This window comes from Colius striatus, chromosome 5, assembly GCF_028858725.1.
Source record: "Colius striatus isolate bColStr4 chromosome 5, bColStr4.1.hap1, whole genome shotgun sequence".
Taxonomy (NCBI): domain Eukaryota; kingdom Metazoa; phylum Chordata; class Aves; order Coliiformes; family Coliidae; genus Colius; species Colius striatus.
Window position 1 is genome coordinate 53,903,666 of NC_084763.1, and position 14,932 is coordinate 53,918,597.

A 14,932-nucleotide genomic window follows, 5' to 3' on the forward strand; every position below is an offset into this window, starting at 1 on the left:
GCTCTCCCAAAGCTAAAGGTGCAGATGATGAGGCTGCATTTTATTTTTTATAGGTTTTCTTTTTTTCCTGAACAAATTTTGGTGATAGTTGTTTCACATATATAAAAATAGTTTAGCATGAAGAATAAATAGATGATAAGCTTTTTGACACTGCATTTTTTTGTGCCATATTGCACAAAATTGCACATGGTTTGATGTTCAGATTGGGAAATTAATCCCCATGGTTCTGTTTGTTCCACAGTTGGGTGACTTCCATCTTTATGAGCAATATTCAATGTGCAAGAGCACCATTTCTCTTCAAAATTAATGATAATATCTTCTCATTGGATTACTAAAGAGACTTTTACAACATGACTGACATTTATAGACACACAGAATCCCTTTGGTCGGAAAAGACCTTTAAGATCATCAAGTCCAACCACTGACCCAACATTGCCAAGCCCACAAATGGGGATATTCACTTAAATGAAGACACACTTGGAAGCAATCAGACTGCTTGCAAGGAAAGATTCACAAAGATTCTCAGTCTCCACATAGCTGAAGGCAAGAGCTTTCAGAAGCAATTTTTCAAGAAAGAGAAGTGAAAACTTTTAAAGCCAGAAGAAGTTCCTTCTTTAAAGGACAACTGTACTACGCAAATGTTAAATACCCAGCCAAAGTACAGGTGTATTCAGGAATTTTGTTATAAAACTGACAACCCATTTAGTAGGATGAATCACACTCTTTCCTGGTTCCATAAAATTTACAAGACTATAAGACCATGTTCAGGGGAAACCAAGCTCTCTCTCAAAGGCCACTAGGAGAAATCTACAGCCTAGTAAGGACCTTCTGGAGCATTCACATGCCATCATTTAGGTTCAAGGTCCTCTTTTTTTGTGTTTGAGCAACAACTTGAACTTGTGTGGCCCTAACAGGTAAGTAGAATCCTGGCAGGATTCATCTTGGCTGCCTCCATGTGTCTCTACACGAGGAAGGAGCCAGCAGTAGCAGTGGAGCCTTGGATATAATATCTAACACACCTTGTGCTAGAGGAAAGGCTGAGGTCAGTATACATGAGCAAACTTCCCAAGACACCACCTTTACCTGTTTACTCTAAGGACACCTTGGGATGACAAAGCTTCAGAGTGGCCACCTGTACTGTACATGCTGACATTTAGTTACATCTTGCCAGCTAAATTTGTCTTTCTTTCTGGTCAATAATGTTTAATTAGCTATACAACTGGGCAGGCTTCAGTACAGAAAGACTCACGTAAGGTGCCAGAGACTTATGCTACAAACTTAGCTACACAGTTGTTTAAAAACATGACCCCTTTTCCATCCCTCATTTGTTGTACTAATCCCAGTATTAGTTTAAACTGACAAAAAAACCAGGAAATGTCTATATTTTTCAGGCCTAGTATCAGTAGCTGTCACTACTAGTAATCTTATCAAAGCCAATGCATAACACCAGTAAGACCCATATGATTTCAGGTATTCTGAAATCATCACTTATATTTCACCAGAAGAACACATCTTTGGATTCAATTTCCTTTTTGGATGGCTGCTTCTCTCCACTGAGGCAAAGAGTGAAATATGACAACAGAGCATGAGCTGGATCATCCCAAATCAGCACTATACGAAGTTTTTACCTGGTAGTGATTTTGAAATACTTTCTAGTGCTTCTGAATTATAGGAATCACGACTTTCTCACAGCAGAGACAAGGCTATATTTAGCTTCCAGATATGAAAAGAGAGTAGTATACTTTACAGCCAATTTGCAGATGGCATCATTATATGTACTTACCTAAGCTTGATCGGGTGTTAGATCGCTCTATTATCGCATGCTTACTGGGGTTGTTCAATACTGAGCGTTTGGCAAGCGAGATGTCTGCTGTGACTCGTGTAATTGATATACTGCAAAAATACAGTAAAAGAGAATAGAATGCTCTTTATTTTCCATAGATGTGTGGAGAAAAAGAGACTTGTTTAACACTAGAATACAGCTAAAGCTACAGGAAAACCAGTTCTTCTCAGCAGCACGGTACAGTTTACACAATAGGAACAGAAAAGAAACTTTACCTCATGAATGCTGTTACAAGAACTATTTAAAAGAAATCCCTCCTTCTGCATGGTACCAGAATTCTGTACAACCACTGACTACAAAGCTCTATGTCTTAGGAAAGAGGAGGCAGAAAGAAGTCTGAGACGTGTGGCAGAAGACAGGACTTCCCTGGGGGCTCCAGGCCTGACATGGTTAGGCTTTGCACCAGTATGTCCAGTATGAACAGGTTTTCTCTCTTCCCTAATTCTGATTAAGTTCTTGAGAGGTATTGAATGACAACCTGGCTTACTTTAACCCTATGTGTAAGAATTCTAGGGACATGCAGAGCCAACAGGTAAAGGTAAGGCTTAGCAAGGAAACTAGTACAGCCCTACAACTCTTATTTTCATTGTTCATTTTGCTAGCATATGTTTTTTATCAGAGTGCAAGAGTTACCTATAACATTCCAGAAAGTTCCAACAATATGCTGGCCACCTAAAAATGGGGGCTGGGACACAGAGAAGCATGCAAATGAAAGCTCTGGGATGAGTATCCAGCAGGCTTGGTTTTGTGTTTATGAGAAAAGATGATCCAAGATAGAAGTGGTAACTTTCATTTATTTGCACTGACCTGCTATATAACCTTCTGCATATTCTTCTTCCTAGGAAAACAGTTAACTCAGTTTGTTTTGCTTTACAGGGTCAAAATGCACCCTTTGGATAAATTCTCTTTCAAGCTCCCTGGTCTAAGGGGGTTTAGGGGTCACATTTTTCCAGTGCTGAGAGCTAAATAGGACCAATGATATTCCCTTGTTCTTCCTTGTATGATTTTACTTGCAATTTAAAAGAAGGAAACAGATTTGCTAAGAACAGGGAGGGCTCCTGTCTAGCGAGCACACTCAGATGATGTTCATCCGAAATGTAACTAAATAGGTCACTTTGCAAGGAGCTCAACATGCACACATACTTATCTAAAGCCCTACAAAATGTAACAAAGCCAGAAGTTAATACAGAAAACCAGAATTATTTGCACAATACAGATTAGCAACATAGTTTTGGAACTTTGGTCATGATTTCACTTAAGCTAAAAACATAACCAAAGCTCCTGGCACAGCTCCTCACAGATAATGCCATTAAGTCTTTAAAACCAAATTCAGCTGCAATTTGGGCTGCTTATTAGATGTCTTTATTTGCTAATTGATAAACATTACAAACTTTTACAGCCTGTTTGTTTGTCTTGTTTTCCTGCCACTCTTCCTTCCTACATGCCACAGAAAAGTATTTTTCCCTTTTTCAGTGCAATTATGTGTTACTGAACAAAGTGAGATTTATCGGTCTAAAAATGCTATTTTTCATTTTAAGATCTTTTAATGTCTTTTTAATGTCTTCTGAGATATGTAACACCAAGAAAGAACGAGCCTGCTCTCAAAACAAAGGGTATGTATGTTCATAGAATGAAACAATTGCAATGATGGTGGGGACATGGCTTGACAGCAGAGTGGCACTGAATGCAGTAGCGTGAATCTAAGAACCTCCTGTATATACTTTTAGAGGATCTTAACTATCAGTTCTTATTGCTACTGAAGTTTGAGATGCTTCAAATCTGCTGCTAAAGAACATCAGTTGGATTGAGAATATTTGTAGATTCACCCTGCCACATTTGGATCTATAACTGAAAACCAGATATGCTCTAAGATGCTTTAAGAGGTAAAGGTGCAGTAACTTTTTCTCTGCTTGCAACACTCCCTATTTTGTTAACTTCCAACTCTGAAGGTACATATCTAAGATTTGAGAACTCTGACTAATATAAAGAGGGCCTACTAAGTGATTAGGTATCAGCATCATCATTCTGACTGAGATAATCCAGCAGCTCAAACCACAATGTCTGGTATTTTAAAGAGCTTGAAGCTATTAACAGTAAACTTCAAGCTCCCTCTTGAAAGTTTGACAGCACCAGGACATATAGATCAGTGTTACTGCTCTGCCCACCTCCTAACTAAATAAAACATTCATTGAAGTTACAGATATTATAAAAAGACCTTCCCATTTTCTCAGTTCCACCCCCCCTTCAATTCTCAGCCCACTAGCACATATCAATCTGGGACTGTGGCAATATAATTGCCTGTGGAGAATCCACCTAATGTCTCTGTTCCGTGGGTCTATGATATTGCAATACAGGACATGTTGCTCCTTCTAGAGACAGATTCTCATTTGATACCTGTCCTACAGTAATGTCTGGAGGCTCAAATACAAATGAAATTGGACCTTGCCTGGTATGCTGTGGGAGACAGGGTGTAACAGCACTCAGATCAAAACCCAGCAAAGTGCTGCCTGTCTGCTACCAAAGGTGACCGTATTTCAGTCCTTTTGAGACTCCCCATTACAGAGTCCAGCATTACTGTGAAAACAAGCTCCCATCTTGAGGGATGGAGTTTGACAATCATATGCATTAGATAGCCTGAATTCTCTATCATTCTTTCCAAATTAGATACCACTGTAAGAAACTAGAGCTGAGGAGGAACGGTGGCCCTCATCAACTTGTACAGAACTCAGGAAGCATTTACGAGATATAATTGAAAAATACTTCAACAAAATAACCTTCCAAGGCCACAAATTTATTAAATCTGTAGATAAGTATCTAGCAATTTGGAGTCTTAGGGTCACAGTCACCATGAAGAAGACATCCTTTTTTTTAACTCTTAACAAATATACACCCTTGAACGACTCCTCTGGCAACACAGCCTCAGTGTGCTCTGCTAAGGAATACTTCAATCCACACTACAGTCCACTGAGAAGCAATTAACCTCCATTCCTAATTTTCTACTAAAAAATTAGTCACAATTTCTTAGAAATCTGGTAAACTGAAGTAGGACCTGAACTCAAGCAGATGTGTGTTTCAAAGTACTTACCGCCCTTCGAATCTATGTTTTAAAAAATCAAACAATGCTTTTTGCATCATATCTGTTACCTAGAAGCAAACAAACACAAAGTTATGTCACACAGGGAATTCATGACGTTTGATGCTAATAACAGTATGTAATAAAGTTAACAGCAAATTGTATATCTGAACAGTAAGACTAGAATGCAATTTATTCTTAATCTGAATTCTGGTAAGAAATAAAATACAAATAAGCAGCTATCTAGTGGAAGTAAAACTGTCTGGATTCTTGACTAAGATATAAACTATGTTATGTAGCTTAACTGCCTTTGAATATTCAAATATAAATGAAACACTACATTTTTTTTCAAACTAAAACCATTCACAACCATCCCTTACCTCATATCCCTTCAGAGAAGGCCCCACTAAAACTACTGGTCTCATAGAAGGCACTACATCATAGGGAGGGATGTGCTCTGTCTGCAAAACAGAAAAGGCTTTCAGCACGAAAGCATCTAGAGAAAGTGGTACACATTGCTTACAATAGTAGGAACTCTGAATTTCCAGTGATGTCAACAACACAGTAATCATGGATTCATCAGCTTTTCCTGTAAATTGGTACAAGATAAAGACATATGAGGTTTAGAGATTTCTTTTGAAAAAGCTTTTCTCTGAGTTTTGGTTTTTCCAATGTTTTCATATTTGCTCTGGATATCTACAGAAATGTTACTCTGGACACAGCCACATGTCCCACTCCATAATTCCTAACTGGTAAATTGAAAAGGTTAGTTCCAACAGCGAATGATTTGAAATGATTGACTCTAGAGCTGTGACATCTGTTTCCCACCAACATTTTATGTAGGTAAGTTATGAAAGAGAAAAATCAAACAGGAAAAGCATAACATGTCTCTTTTTATGTTCCTATCTGCCCACTGCTTGACCAAACGTCGTGACACCACTGCAAATTCCCATGGGAGCACTCAGAGTCTGACTTCCACATTTGCATCTGCAATTCACTTGCAAATGAAATCAAAATAAGGACTGATCAAGTTTGTATAAACTTGATTAAAGTTTATCAACATAAACAGAGCTTGGGATAGTACTCCTTCCATTTTAGGAAGTTCCTGTCACCGCCCAAGAATGGATTCTGTTAGTACAATATTCACCAAACCACTTACTGATGTATCGTGCACAGTTTAGAAAAATTATGTTCAAATATAAAGATGAAAAGATTGCAAACATTTTTATATTGTTCTCAGGATAAAATACAAACCAATTACACTGAGGTTTTTTGTTTGTTAAATGGCTATTTAAGATATATCACCAAGAACGAGTCTGATTAGGAAGAGACTTTTGTTTGTAAGGGAGGGCTTGGAATATCTTTGTCTTGGGGAATAAAAATCATTGATATCCAAACCCAGGAATGTGTGGGTGACACTGAAAAGGTATGCCAGGTGATTTCTCAAATGTCTACACAGTACAAATACATCAGTTAAGATCACAGAATACAGTCATTGTTTGTTGTTTCAGTACTCAATGTATCCCAAGGTGTTTCACAATAGCATAAAAATAAGTATATACATTCTGAAACACAAAAAACCACAAAGACAGACATTAATACAGTGACAGCACAAAATGCTACACAAGCAGCAGTCTAAAGCAGCCTAGAACGTGGAAAACATGTTTGTGAATGCTTTTGAGCATAATTGATCTTATATTTTGTTACCTGTAGCTTTACCAGAGAATTAGTAACATAAGAATGAATACCAGTGCCCAAGGCATCATAAGCATGTGAAATGAACTGATTTTACAGAGTGTGGAATCTGACTGGACACATTTCAAAGCAAACCCCTGCAGTTATGCAGTGCTGGTATCCAAATGCAGCCCTCCACTCTGCTGGAAAATACTCCTGAGAATTTGAGAAGCGTATTAGAGAGAGATTCTAAGAAAAAATCACTACAGGTGTGTAAATGCTTATAGCATGAGTGTCCTGATGCAACAGATCTTTGTCTTAATGTGGCTGACTCAACGGAAGGTACTTGTGCTAGAAGTTAATCGGCTCTCTGAAAATAAGTGCAAGCACAGAAATTACCTTATTTGATGGAATATGGAGTATTTTTAAAATCTGTTCTGTTGAAACAGGCGCTTTTTTCCTCTCACTAATCTTTACAGATTGAAGTAATAAAGCTGTCAGCTTCAGAAAGTTGAGTAAAAGTTATATAATAGGAGCATTAAAGTTCTTTCGTTTGGCATTAGAGAATCTAATACTTTCTAAAGGGACTGGCACAGAGCTAGACAGCTTTCACTTGCAGATTCAAATTCAAATATGGACTCTGAATAGAAACTAGCAGTTCTGACCATATGGCTTTTGCTCAGTGTTCTGACTAAGCAGATTAGTTTGGGATGCCCATCCAGTAATTACTGCAAATGTCAGCATTACAAAACCTACTATAACTAGTTACGACTCTGATAAGGAATAAAAGAGGCATCACAGAACGAAGTGAGACATGGGACTACCCACCACCAGGTCCAAGGTGGTTCATCTAGAAGCTGACTCTCTGAAAGATGCTTATGCAGAGAGCATCCAACACATGTCAACATGTGCTACTCTTCCTTAGCCCTTGTATTTGGTTATGGGTATGATTAACTAAGAAGTTACTCAGAAGCAAGAAACTGCTGTTGATTTCCATAGCAGGCTGTTAACAGACCCTACTGAAGCTGGTGACTTTGGAAATGAGAAGGATCCAATATTGTTTAAAAGAGTTCAACAAGAAGAAAGGAAAAAAGTTGTATTTACTAAACATGACAGCATCCATAGCAACAGTGTCACTGAGCACTGTGTTTATGAGCACTGTAACAGTCTGTTGTTACCTGTAGATTTGAGTGGTTTGAAATGAATAAATAAGAGCTATGAATACTAAAGATTTAAAATCAAAACAGTAGAAATGTGGTATTTCACTGCATAGTTTGGCTGCTACCTAATGTCTTGATAAACTACTCCAGCAAAAGATCCTAGAAATGTACTGCAGTTTGCTGTAACAAGATGCCAGTTGTATAATTCTCTAGTTATCTGGGTTATCTATGGAGAGACGTTGGCTCTCCTGGGGACCACCAGTACCACTTTCAATAGCTGAGTTACTAAAAAATCTCACTGATGGATGGCAAGAACATTTGGCTGATAATGTACACACAACAACAGGAAAAACTCAAAGTAAACCATTAGAACAAGTCTGTGGTGTTCCCCTGGTCTCGTTCACATCCAGACTTTGCACTCAGTGAATTAGAAGTTTAAATACTGACTAAAGTAAAAATACAACAGGGTTTTTCTTTTTGTAAGTACATGCTGAGCATCTCATGAGATTACAATAATTCTTTCAATAGATCAAGTTCTAAGAAAAAAAAGACCTTGAGCAAGACAGAGAGGGAAAGAATAAGCATGCACTGGAGGGGTGCATTATATGGATTTGTTAGAAATAAGTCTTTCAAACTTTTAGAAGGCCTCCTGAATAGTTCTTCTTATTCCATCAAAAAGGATAAGTACTGTAGCAGAGTTTCATGGACCCACTGAACGTGGGATTCTTTGCTTCTTTCTACCCAATCAACTAAGAGCTTGAAACATTTCTTCCCTGTTTCTAGAATAGCTGCTGATGTGGGGGAATAATGCTAATGATGCCGGTGGCAGGATAAACACAGGTAATGTGGATATAAACTTACCGATTTCTGCTTCTGCTTAGCTACAGCAGCATGGAAAAGAAACAAAGAACAACAAAGCATGCATGTTATTGACTTGTCAAAGGACGCAGACAGTTAACAGGACTAGAAATGTGACGCAGTGCAGGTGAGCAGGTGGACAGATGGGAGCTTGGAAGTCGGTGTTACCTTCTTAAAGAAGGGCATTCTTTTCTCTTTGGAGTGGGGTGATGTTACACTGTTTGCACTGGGTTTGGGGGAGCGATGGTTTGCTGGAATATCATTTTCTTCTGCATCTAAGCCAGTGGCATCTATGTCTATAGCTATATACAGACAAACAATTCAGAATTATCAGATGACAGGGAAAGTAAAGATAGGTTAAAAAGGAAATAACAGGTAAAGAGAAATAAAACTGCTCAGAGTAATAAATAAATTAAAAAAAACAATACCAAACAAAAGGCAACCATGAGTACAGAACACAATAAAGGGGAAAAGTTTAAAGGTGTAGTACATTAGGTTTAGAAGACAGAAAGCAATCTGTAACAGCTACTACATTTCCTCTGGTCTCCTTTTACACAGCTATGTCAGACATACACAGAATTACTCTTACAAAATGGAGCAATGGCCAAGTTTGTTCTTGTTACACCAGTGTAAATCCAAATTAGTTCACCAGAACAGATAAAGACTTTCACCCGTGTAGACAACAGAACTTGGCCAACAATGTTTGATTTATTTTACATCAATGAACACTGATTCAAAATGGGTATCATCAATTGCAACTTGAAATGTCACTAGCATGTCTATAGGAAATTAAGAAACAGAAGAAAAATCACTTTTGAAGACAAAATCAGCCTGATGCCCATAAAGTAACACGTACATTTATCTCAGGGTGGATCACAATTGGCATTTTAAACCATTTTTACTGAAAATGTACAATACTCAAAAGATACATTTATTAGAAATGATAAAACCAGACCTACTAAAAGTGAAAACTAAGAAGAATGGGTAGCAGAAGGGAGGAAATTGATCCCAGCTTGTCTCAGAGACCTGGATCCTGCTGTAAAGAGTGAGGATGTAGGCAGGGGAAAATGGATGTGAATACAATAAAACGCTGCTGTTCAACCTCAAAAGAACATACAACACACAACACTTGGATATAAAATATTTACCCTCTTTAGCAAATAAGTAACAACAGTTTAAGCAAAAATGCCCATGGACTCAGAAATAAATCCATTTTAAAGATGTAAAGCCCTGTTATCCTGAATGCTGAATCCAACAGATACCTGCCAACTGCACTGAAAACAAAACTAGATCAAGCAAACAACTGCAGAACAAGTAGCTTCCTTGTTTACAATTCTGATCTTAAGTAATGAATTAAGCTTGTCTTCAGAAAGCAAGCATATAGACAAAAAGTGATCCACAAACGCACTGTACACGACCCTTGTGTGTAAAGATCTTATCCACCTCTTGACACACTCTGGTAACAAATACTTGTCTTTCTGTGGCGTTATGTCAAACTGTATCTAACTCTAAAGGGTTCTGTAAGCAGTATCATTGCCATTGACTTTATCCAAACCCATAATTAATCATTGCAATCTATTATGAAACCATCTTAATGACCTGCTTTCAGCTGCTTGATGAGTAGGACATCAACTAACACAGCGGCATGTGCTATTAAATTATGCAACAACTAAATATTTCTTTCAAGCCTATGTGCAGCTACTGATTTAAGAGACACCTGGGACAGTGACCTGTTCTGATAAAGTATGTTTTCCCACTTGAATTATCCATGATCTAATGCCTCGATGGCTATGACCCCTGAGTTAGAACTGTGCCTTTGAGCTTGCCCTTGCCAGGAAAGCCTGTGAGTGGATCCACACCCTGTTTCCATACTCCTGCTCCTAAAAATAGCCACTGAAATCACATAACATTTTCTTCTAGCAACACTGTTCCTTCATCCTCTTCATGAATATAAAAAGAACACATTATCTTTTCTTGAATACAGGCCAGGACAGATGCTATAAATCACTCATAATAAGGCACATTAAAACTCTTTTGGTTCTATGTTCAACTTGGTAAAGAAAAATCAGGGTAATTAAGTTTTTTCTGTCAAAAAATAAATGCAGTGTTTGATCAGCTAGATATCAATATCTCCTTTTTTTCACATTCAGCCTTCTCACTGTGCAACATTTTCCATGATAGTACTTTCACTGTTAATTATCCTTAGTTCATTGGGGTTTTTTCAAAGTAATTTTTACCATTATCCCCATTCTGTCTGAGGGCCTATGAGGACTGTATGAATTGATATATCAATATAATACTGACCATTTAAATGGCTGAGAGTCTCCTTTTCATTTGTTTTTCACTGGTTCTTCATCATGTTTGTTGGTTTGTGATTCTGTGACTCTATAATTCTGTTTTATTATTGGTATTGGCCTGGGAATAATAACTGAACTGTAGTTCTACGCCACCAGAGTTCTTGTGTTAGTCAAAAAATAAGCTTCTTTCTTCTTGGGATGTCTTAAGTAGACCCAAAATCTTAAGATCATGGAATAAGGTAATGTACACTATTTATAAATAGTCTCCAAATCTTCAGTGGAATTGAATCAATTTTACCAGATTTCCTTTTTTTTCCTCCAGAAAACCATGTTTCTGAAATCTGCTTCCTGAAGGAAGGATTCACTAATGCAGTGAAAACTACAGGATGGCTATCAACCAGTCAGTTGGTAACCTAAGTATGCTATCTGTCCTCTTACCTCTATACTCTGTGCAATGTTCTGGTAATTTCATGTGTACCAAACTCCAAGTGTTTTTAGGACATACAAGAACATTATAGCTTTTCAGATGCTCTACCTACAAATTCATGACACAGGTCCAAGAACATTTAAAACTGCAGTTGTTCAAGAAGTAGCTCTTAATTGTAAGATTGACATGATAATATCATAATAAGTATGATGTGATAATATAGCTTAGAGCTCTTAAAAAAGAAAAGATTAAGGGGTGTTTTAGAGGCTTGTGATGGACAGATACATATAAATATATATCTATAAAATATATCTACTAAAAAGTGAGATATGTGGAATTTTGATGAGCCAACTGCAATTGTGATGAAGTTGGTTGCTATGAAACAATCCATGGGTTCACAAGAAAGACAGATACGTTTTTTAATTCATTTAATCAACTACTACTGTAACTTGATTGAATTCCTGTATCTCTCTCTTAATGGCCATGTAAATACTTTAAAATGTCCAGGATCATTTTAAGATGCCTGCTCTGTAGACCAGGCTCAATATAAACTAATACAGTTGGAAAATGCCTGTCTTTGCCTCAGCAGACAAGGGACTAGCCACATTCATTAACGTTTTCTGATTTTGGCTATTAAAAATGTACATTCCCCCTTCTCAGGAGAATATAAAATATCCAGCTATGCAGCAGCTGAATTTAGCAGATTTTTTTTGCTTATCTTCTGCTATACTTTTTTTTCAAGGAGCTAATGCCAGTTCCCTCCACCAACTCACCACATTTTTGCTTCATACCTCTTCAATGCAACCTAAGTGAAGTAAAATCTATTGATGCTATAAATGTAAAGCAATATTTGTGAAAAAGTTGTCACAAAAGGCAAAGAGTCTCCTTCTCTAGGTCTTCAAAACCCGCCTGGATGCATTCCTCTGTGACTTGATCTAGGTGGGCCTGCTTTGGCAGGAGGATTGGACTAGATGATTTCTAATGGTCCTTTTCAACCCCTACCATCCTATGATTCTATGATACATCCTCATTATCAGAACTGTGAAACTAAAAGTTCATTTTATGCCAAAATAATGCCATTCTTGATGCTACTACAGAAACCTCTTGGGAATTCAGATTCTTCTTGCTGCTTTTTCTCCGGTACCAGAAGGCATTTCTTGTTCAGCTCAGACCAGATCAAACCCTTAACTATGCTACTGCAATGCAGACAACTCATTTTATTCTGTCTTTGCTATAGATCACCATAGTAAAAGCAACAGGGATTTTGTGCATTGTTAGCAGTCCTGTCATTGCCTGAGCTTGGTAGCATCGACTCCATTACTTCAAACCTTCCTAAAGCAGCCTTACAGGACGACATAACCACACAACCCTACACCTATGAAGTACAGGGAATAAGAAAACCAGGACTAAACACACATAAGTTTTAACAGATTAGGTGTGTGTGCCAAATGAAGGGTTCATGACCTACTCACCAGATGATGGAGGCGTCGATTTTCTGGAACTAGGAACGATATCACCCAAACTGGATGAAGAGTTTCCTCCTGATTTACTGCAGTAAAATAATAAATTAGTTTGAAGTTTCATAGCTTTCTCAGTATTTATTCCAGTTTATTTATTACCTGCCTTCTAAATGAGCTGCTAGACAAGAGAGACAAACTCCTTCTGGCAGCGTTATAAAACATACATCTTACACACAATGCATCTACATTGAGAACTGAGGAACTGCAAACATCTATCGTGCTGCTTGTTCTGTTGTGCAACCTCATTCTGCTGCATGTGCTCTCACTACCTCATGACCTTAATGTGAGCTGATTATTAATATGGCTACTGATAGGTAATTTTTAATATTACTACTCATTACTGAGACTAATTCCTAAGCCAGTGAGCATATCTGTTTCCTTTAACACAAGACTTACTGATGGCTCCCTAATGAAAACGATAGTGTGTTTGTCTAACATCTTTCCCATTTAATAAAAGTACAAATTCTTTTGCTTTGTCTCAATGCAAGGCAGAACTTGGGGAAAAAAAGTCTCACAGAAACATAAAGCAGTGTAGGGTTTTGTCAGGTTCTGCTTTGTGAAAACCTAACCAAGCTGGGAAAAGAACGTAAGAGAGGCTATTTCACTCTTCAAATAATTAATGTGATAGTACCAGTTTCTACGTTCTCCATGTTAAAATATGAATACACAGTAAGTAAATGCACTTGTGGTGTAGGACAATGCTACTGCCAGTGCAAACTTCTGGAGAATGGAAGCCTTTACACTTTAGAGAGGGACCAATAACAAACAACTGTGTCTGACTTGGCTGTATCAGAAGCATCATAAAAGGAATAAGGGACCTGGAATCCTCCTGCTGAGGACAGCACAATCATAAGAAAAGCATTTTTGAGCTGGTGAATGCAGCTGGGCACTGCAGCATCCTGGGCTCCCCTGAGCATGTAGACATGATCTTAAAACACTGCTGCCTTTGCTATGGAGGTGAGAAAGCCTTTCTGGCTTCTCAAATGTTTCCCAGTTGTTTTCTCAAACTCAGGTCCGTCCCACTCAGACATACTATAAGTACTTATTTCTTATATACCCAGAGGGAAACAAGTAGTTTTTCCTTCCATCTGTTTACTACTCTTAATGTTAATAATGTTTAATGAAGAATTCTACAGTAAAGATGACGTTATTACTATCTTGCAGTATTGTTCAATACATTCAGATATTGAATCTTTATTTTTATGTAATAATGGCTGCAATCAGAGTCAACAAATGACTGGACATGAAACTTCCATCATAAAATGCAGTACTCTTAAAAGCTGTATTTGTTGGCAATGAATTTGACATGAACAAAACATTTCTTCCCTGAGAGCCAACTAGGAGGAACTGGCTCCAGCTTACACATAAATTCATCTTAACATTTTCTGTCATTTCTGAAATCGGCTTTAAAAGTGTTTAGGAACTGCAAGATCATGAAAGCAAGTTACATATGCTAAAGAATTGGGTGAGATCAATAAATGGAATAATATCTATTGTAGGACACCACAGACCACCAATCTAAATACCTACTTGCTCTATCAAATGGCAATGATATCAGTTATATACATAAATATTACTTCCTTCAGTGATTCAAAATGTCTGTAGCTGCCAATTACAACAATGAAACAGAACTATAGCATACACAGCATCAACTTTTAAGTTGTGTCACAGTCAATGCTACTATTTGTAATGATTCTTTGTTATTACCTGGAGTAGAATTTTCCTTGTTTTGCCTTTTGTTCATGCTGCAGCCTCATGTTTTCTAGTTTGACTGGGCTTGGTATGAATCCTATTTCACAGCCTTCTTTTACCAACCGTCCTATCCACCAGTCATTATTAAATTTCTACAGATAAAAAAAAGAAGGTTAAAAGAAAAAGTAATGTACTAAGAAATTACTCTATTTGAGTTATTATTTTTAATTTGCAGCTAAGCCATTTTATGTAATTCTTCCCTGCAGTTAATCACTGTACTATGCCAATGAAGAACTGTGGTAATATTCAGAGATACATTAAAATAATTATACCTTGTAAATTATTAAAGTGCTACAGTACTTAGGCAGAAATATTCCTTCACAGACTT

The 14,932-nt window shown here is 37.5% G+C and overlaps 1 protein-coding gene across 5 annotated transcripts in view; it reads right to left on the reverse strand.

The window, feature by feature from the left end:
• The window catches only part of CACNB2 (calcium voltage-gated channel auxiliary subunit beta 2), a 238,891-nt gene that overhangs the window by 27,197 nt on the left and 196,762 nt on the right, over nt 1–14,932 (reverse strand). For 4 of the 5 annotated variants that reach the window (XM_061997376.1, XM_061997379.1, XM_061997378.1 and 1 more), the window contains 6 exons: nt 14,560–14,696; nt 12,805–12,881; nt 8,777–8,910; nt 5,297–5,377; nt 4,929–4,987; nt 1,784–1,893 (listed from right to left, as the gene is read on the reverse strand). In XM_061997376.1, the coding sequence (XP_061853360.1) occupies nt 1,784–1,893; nt 4,929–4,987; nt 5,297–5,377; nt 8,777–8,910; nt 12,805–12,881; nt 14,560–14,696 (598 nt within the window). Of the gene's footprint in view, nt 1–1,783; nt 1,894–4,928; nt 4,988–5,296; nt 5,378–8,611; nt 8,632–8,776; nt 8,911–12,804; nt 12,882–14,559; nt 14,697–14,932 lie in introns of all 5 variants that reach the window. The other variant, XM_061997377.1, reaches the window with a different exon arrangement.